Below are 6,637 nucleotides of genomic sequence, written 5' to 3'. Positions count from 1 at the left end.
TGACCTTTGAAGTTGGGCTTGCGAAATTTTATGTGAAAATCGGAAAAGTGACGCAAAAAAGTGGGGGAAATGTGTTCGGGGTCATGAAATTTGAGACATCTGGATTTGAGAGGAAGCTTGAACCTTTGAGAGGGCGTGGGAGCGGCGTCAGAGTTCAGGATTTGTTCTGGAAAATTTGACATTTTTGGAGCATCATAGGAGTTCAATCCACAGAAATGTCGACGTTCACATCATGGGTAAACAATTTTTTCCGACAAATCGGCAAATTGGCAAATCGCCGGACTTGGAATTTTTGGCAAATCGGCAACTCGGAAAATTGTCGGAATGGAAAACTTCCGGCAAATCGGCAAATTGCCGGAAATTGAAATTTTCGGCAAATTGACAAATTGCCGAAATTGAAAACTGGCGAATTGCCGGAATTGAAATTTTGGGCAAATCGCAATTTGCCGGAATGGAAAACTTGCGACAAACAGGCAATTTGCCAATTTGCCGAATTTGCCGGAAAAAACGGCAATTGCCGAAATTGAAAACTTCTGACAAACTGGCAAAATGCCGGAATTGGAATTTTTGGCAAACCGGCAAATAACCGGAATAGAAATTTCCGGAAAATCGATAAATCGGCAAATAGCTGGAATTGAAATTTTCGGCAAACCGGCAAATTGCCGGGATTGAACACTTCTGGCAAATTGCCGATTTCTTCTCCAAATCTCAAATCAAATAAAAATCCAGTAGTCGTCTGGAAAAATTTCAGATTTTCCACCTGCTGATGCTTTAGACCCAAAATATAGTCCATAAGCTTGATGTAGGAAGTTCTCCAAATGTTTCCGACACCTTTTCTTTTCCACCTGTCAGGTTTCCTACTGAAAATCAGACATCAAGCTTCTTTCCTATCTCGAAAACGCAAAAAATAAAAAGAAGCTAAAATTCACTTGAGGATATATATTCACAAAATTACAAAATTTGAAAAAAAAAGACAAATTAAAGAATTACATTACGATATTAAAAATTAAGGATCTTTGGAATGAACAACGAAACAACGGAAAGCTAATGGATCCCCAGTCAACCCGTGAACATTTGGAGAGAGAAAGCTTATCAATTTGAACATATTAGAAACAAACAATAATAATAATGATGATGCTAAAAAAGAAAGAAATATTATACAGACGCGAAATTTTTTTTAACAAATGCGAAAAGGTATACTCCTTTAAAGAGTACTGTAGTTTCAAACTTTACATTGATTTTATTTATAGTTGTTCTCGAAAACAAAAATTTAAAAAAATTCGGTGGAAATTATGCTTTTTTGCAGCACCAAAAGTTCGAGATTACAGTAATCTTTAAAGGCGCGCACCTTTTTGCATTCAACAAAAAAATTGTCGTTTCGAGACCGGGTGCCGTAAGTTCGCGAATGCATAATAATAATGATAATAGTACTAGCAGAAACAAGAATAAATTATAATTCGGATCGTGTAGCGGCGGGCTCTGGTGGTGATTGGGATGCCGGTGACAACGTCTTCTGTCGTTTTCTCGACGATTGTTGCAGTTCACTCGGATTTTTGAATGTGGTCTTTCGTTTTCCAGATACTGGGGTCACCATGTCATTTGTCAGCGATGATATGAGACGCTTCTCTTCAGCGGACATTATCTGTCCGTTCGGCTTTACGTTATTCGTGTAGACGTTGCTGCAAAATGCGCTAGGGGACATTAGAAGGTACTTGGGAAATTTGATTTTTTTCAAAAAATTTTATTTTGTAGTTTTTTTTTTTTCAGAATGTCGAAAAACGGAATTTTTTGAGGTTTTTGTTCTGATTTTTGTTTGAAAGTTTTGAGGAATTTTTAAAAAAATATTTTTTCCTTTTTTGCTAAAAAAAATCGAAAATTTCAGGGTTTTTTTTCGAAAAAAAAACACTCAAAAATTTCGCAATTCCGGCCATGTGTCGATTTACGCAGCTCGTGTACTCCTCGAGGAGAAGATCATTTTACAGGTTTTTTTTTTGGTTTCAGACAATTTTCACTAATTTTCTGTTCAAAATCACCAATTAATTTCTAATTGCCAATTTGTTAAGGTGAAAAATTGCTGCAAACAAGAATTTGTAGTTCTTCAACGAAAAATCATTGATTTTCTGCCTTAAATTTTTCGAAAACTCGCGGTTTTAATCTTAAATATAAAAAAAATCACAAAAATTGACTAAAATCTAGAATTTTAGATAAAATCTCAAATTAAATGGATTTTAGGTGAAAATTTGAGTTAAAAAATTTCCGAAATCGCATTTTCTGTAGATTTTTTCAACAGTAAAACAATATAAATAAAGAAAAAAAGTTGCAAAAGTGGTTCAAAACCGATAATTTCTGCTGAAAACTGTTCTCCTCGGGGAGTACACGATCTGCGTAAATCGACACGTGTCCGTTTTTTCTTCCATTTTCAAAATTTCAGAGTTTTTTTGTAAATTTTCAGACAACTTACTTAACCATCTCATCGTGCTGAGTCTTCATCTCATTGATTTTCAGTACAATATCATCATGAGAGCTCGTGGCTGGCAGTTTCAGAGCCTGTATTAGAGCCTTATTCTCTTCACTTGTCCGCTTTTTCTTGAAGACCACATCGTCATCTGGAACCCATGTTCTGGCGCAGCGAAGCTCGAGCACGCGGAGTCGCCTGAAATAATTTTAAAATTTTTTCCACTATTTTATCTTAAAACACAAAAAATGATTTTTCAATATTTTCAATTAAATATTTTCATAAAATTAATTTTTTTTTAAAAATTACTGTCAAAAATTGCAATGCCGCACAGAACAAGAGGCAGAGCATCGTTTTGCAAACCTGCGGCGCGCCGGCTGTCGTGTACTACTCGTGGACAATTTTGATTCAATTTTTCGCTAAGATTCTTGATTTTGAATCATTTTCGCTAGTTTTTTTCATGTTTAACATTCAAAATTGGTAAAAATATTACTAATTATAGTATGTCCGATAAATTTGAAAATCGAAATTTTTAAATACTATTTTGTTCAATTTATTGGTTTTTCGAAAAAAAAAAGGAAGCATTTTTCAATATTTTGACGAAAATTGGTTTTTTTTGTATCAAATTCGGCATATTTCTCATAAAAATCCTGGTTTTTCTTCTTTTTTTTTCCGTACATTATTCTTCGTTTTGTCTAGATGTTCCAATGTTCAACTTTTCGATTTTTCGATTTTCTCTGGAAAAAACCGAAAAATTCTCGTTTTTACCGCAAAAAATTCAGCGAAAATGATCCGAATTCAAAGATTTTAGCCAAAAACTGTAAAATCATGCAAAACAGTTGTTCACGAGTAGTACACGACGCCCGGCCTTATTTCTGTGCGGCATTTTGCAAAATTTGCACGAATTTTCATTCAATTTAGGAATATTTTTGAATTTCAGGCAGAATCTGCACCTTTCCAGCGATTTTCTGGCCATTTCCCGCTTAATTCGACGACGAGCCTTGTCGACTTTATGGAATGAAAAGATAATCGTGTAGCTGGTGGAGGCGATCTGAAATTAAAAAAATAAATTTTAATTTAAATAATTTGAAAATTCAAAAAAAAACCTGTAATTTCAGCACAATTCCCTCTGTAAGCGTCTGAGAAACTTCTTGAAAATTCACTTGAAGATGTCGCATTAACAGAAATGGTGCCAGTGGAGAATCTGTGGGGCAGACGAGTAAATCGTTTGAATTTTGGAATTTCCTGAAATTAAATTGTTGAAAAATTGGATTAGTTGCACCTAGTTCCTGCATAATTTTTAAATAAAAATTAGTTGATTTATCTGGAAAATAAAAATTATTTTTGTTGAAACATCTGAGAAAATGCACAAAAACTAGCTGAAACCTTCTTTCCGGCAATTTTTGTGAATTTTCTAAAACGATTTAACTAAAATAAATGTTATTTTCAAATAAATCAACTAATTTTTAACTAAAAATTCTGCAGGAACATAGAACATTTTGTAGAAATTTTTGAAAATGGAAAATGGCTAACTTTTTCACGACACTATTCTCGGCCTGTATCCGAATGGCCTTGTCGAATACTTTTTTCAGATCGGTTCCAATTGTGTCGAATTGTTCGAACCATGCTTTGTCTTGTGGTCTTCCGTGATCTTCGACGAGATGTTCCAGTAATTTTCGGGTATTCTCGGAATTTCGATGACATTTCGGGCATTTTAGAGGTTGCCACTGGAAAATTTGAATATTTAGAGAGAAAAATTGGAATTTGAAATTTGAAATCAATTTCAAACGAGAAAAATCAATAAAAATCCGGATTTGTTGGATAAATTTTAATTTTTTTCAGAGAAAAAATGAGGCACAACCTTTTTATCTAACTTTTTGTGAAATTCATAGAGAAAAAATCATTTGATACCGATTTCATATTGAAAAATTACTTTTGTGGAAAAATTGTCATTTGGTTGGTTTTTTATTAATGGAAAACTAGAAATAAAATGGTTTTTTGGAGAAATACGAAAAAAAAATTGAAAGAATCGTATTTTGAACGAAAAATGAAAGATTTTATGAATTGCTCAATCTGGAAAGTATAAATATTGAATTTTTCTATCAAAAATCGAGAAAATCGGATAATTCTCGCGAATCTCGCAAAAAAACAGTTTTTTTCAATTAAAAATCAGAAAATCTAATTTTACGCTACGAAATTATGGAAATTATTGAGGTTTTGATGTATTTTTATATTTGGAAAGATAAAAAACACATTTTCAAACTTTAAAATCAAGAAAATCAAAGAAAAATGTGAAAATTTTCGCAAAAAAATAAAATAAACTTATTCCAAATTTGAAATCAAAACTCAGTTTTTATCAGTGGAGCGCACTTACTCGGCAATTTTGCCAAAAAATATTTAGAGCAATTTTTGATTGAAATTTTCAAAAAAAATCTCTTAAAATCAAACAAAATCTCACCTCAATTTTCGTCGCAGTTGCTTCAATTTCATCGCCATCTTCGTCAAACTGTTTTTCGGGACTCGATGCTCTCCCCTCGATGCCTAAATTCTGATGGCAATCCGCCAAAGTCGAGATAAATTCGTTTCGTGTGTAATTCAGATGATTTGCAAGCGTCGCTCCGTGTCTTCGAAGATGCGATGCGAACCCGATTGAACGACCTGTTTCTTGTGATTTGAATTTGAGATCCATTTCTGAAAAAAAAAAACAATTAAAACTGTTGAATTTGAATTTCTGAAAAAAATACAACTTGAGCAATTGAGCATGCCAAAAGAATATGGTACGTTCATCGCCAAAAATTCAAAAATCGATTAGAGTTCCCAGATGCTCCACTTTTCTAGTTGGCAAGAAAAGGTTAGAAGCACTATAAAACAGGGTGAAAACTAAAAAAATAAAAGAAATGTTTGACAGAGAAATGCGTTGGAAAAGGAGACAAGAGCGGGACGGGGTGGCGGAAAATAGCGGTGCTGCTGGTCGGAATGGAAAAGAGACGCAGGCGGGTGAATAAGAGGCGCTGACTTGGATACATCGCATGTAAGCCAGTGTCTCTCTGAGAGTAATTTGATGATGAACCCTTGAAATAATATTCGGTGATATTGAATCTAGAACTGCACCCACGTGGATGTAGTGGGATCCATGAGACTAGTTATATTAAGGAGTTCTATTGAAATCTATGGATGGCTAGACGACACCTAACAAAACAAAGAATACGGAGAAGAGAGGGAAAAGATGGAGAATTTTGGCTCGACTCACAATGTCACAGGATTTATAAACTTCCAAGATAATCTGAATTGACTAGTCAGGGGAGAGAGGCCCAGTTTTTTGTGAGTTTCGGAAGAACGATGAGGAAGGTGGAAAGATAAATAATACAAGGCACAGTTATGTATGACTAATAATATGTCGCTAGTATAAGAATGGAGGTACCAATTTACGTAGAAAAGAATTATCGAATCTAAGGCCTATGTACCAAGGTACTCATATCCACAGTTATAAAGTAGACCTACGTGGAGGTATGTACCATGTTTACAGCCGAGCGCTGTGTCCAGTGGGAAAACGCGGTCAATATAAGAATCGTTATACCGATTTCATTGACTTGGCAGCCTCCTTTTTTTAGAAAGTGTGGCATATGGAATTCATATATCGGGATCTTACAAAATTTGGTACGTCAGTTGAAAGGTAGACTGATTTTTGGAGTGGGTCTTGGCCACAGTTGTCAAATCGTACAATCATTTTGCAATGCTCAAAACTTCCGATTTTTCAAATAAAATGATCTAAATCACCAAAAAACGTTTTTTAAACGGACTCATAAGCTTGATAAGCTTGTTCCCATTTTGTTTTCTCTTTGGGAGCTGTTCCAATACGTGGATTTGTATTATCAGTTAAGACGTAATAAAACATTTGTAGTATAGAAAGTTTGTTTGTAGTCCGCTACTATTGTTAAAGATTACAAAACTTTCGAAATATGAATTGCTACAATTTTCAGGTTGAGCTAGTATGATTGCCAGTTATACCTATTTAGTTAAATTTTGCTATATTATTTGAAAGAATGTATCTAGATATTCCTATTCAAACCTATAGCTGAATACCAAATTGCGATTAAGTTATTGTTTCAGATAAATCTAAAAGAGAGTCACTAAAAAACAAAAATATCTACAAATGGCACAAGAATGCACTCTTGAAACCAT

At 34.1% G+C, this 6,637-nt stretch overlaps 1 protein-coding gene and 1 non-coding gene across 5 annotated transcripts; one reads left to right on the top strand and one right to left on the bottom strand.

Moving 5' to 3' along the window:
- Positions 1-910: 910 nt before the first annotated feature.
- ZK185.1 lies at positions 911-5,146 on the bottom strand (the record flags this gene model as incomplete). Of its 4 annotated transcripts, none has more annotated exons than NM_068186.6 (6): positions 911-1,679; positions 2,462-2,653; positions 3,409-3,506; positions 3,562-3,700; positions 3,989-4,182; positions 4,914-5,146. In NM_068186.6, 6 exons carry the CDS (start codon positions 5,142-5,144, stop codon positions 1,451-1,453), a joined length of 1,083 nt encoding a protein of 360 aa, NP_500587.2. The 4 variants fall into 4 exon arrangements, with proteins under 4 accessions (NP_500587.2, NP_001368230.1, NP_001294334.1 ...); NM_001307405.4 differs by having other exon boundaries at positions 938-1,691; positions 4,914-5,144; NM_001380198.2 differs by lacking the exons at positions 3,989-4,182; positions 4,914-5,146 and having other exon boundaries at positions 936-1,691; positions 3,562-3,633.
- A 202-nt stretch (positions 5,147-5,348) lies between these two features.
- On the top strand, positions 5,349-5,498 carry ZK185.6. Its single transcript, NR_053113.1, has one exon. It is a non-coding gene; the product is annotated as an Unclassified non-coding RNA ZK185.6 (non-coding RNA).
- Positions 5,499-6,637: the final 1,139 nt, after the last annotated feature.

Source organism: Caenorhabditis elegans, chromosome IV (assembly GCF_000002985.6).
Source record: "Caenorhabditis elegans chromosome IV".
Classification (NCBI taxonomy): domain Eukaryota; kingdom Metazoa; phylum Nematoda; class Chromadorea; order Rhabditida; family Rhabditidae; genus Caenorhabditis; species Caenorhabditis elegans.
The sequence above is the reverse complement of the archived record's forward strand: the minus strand, read 5'-3'. Positions and strand labels throughout refer to the sequence as shown.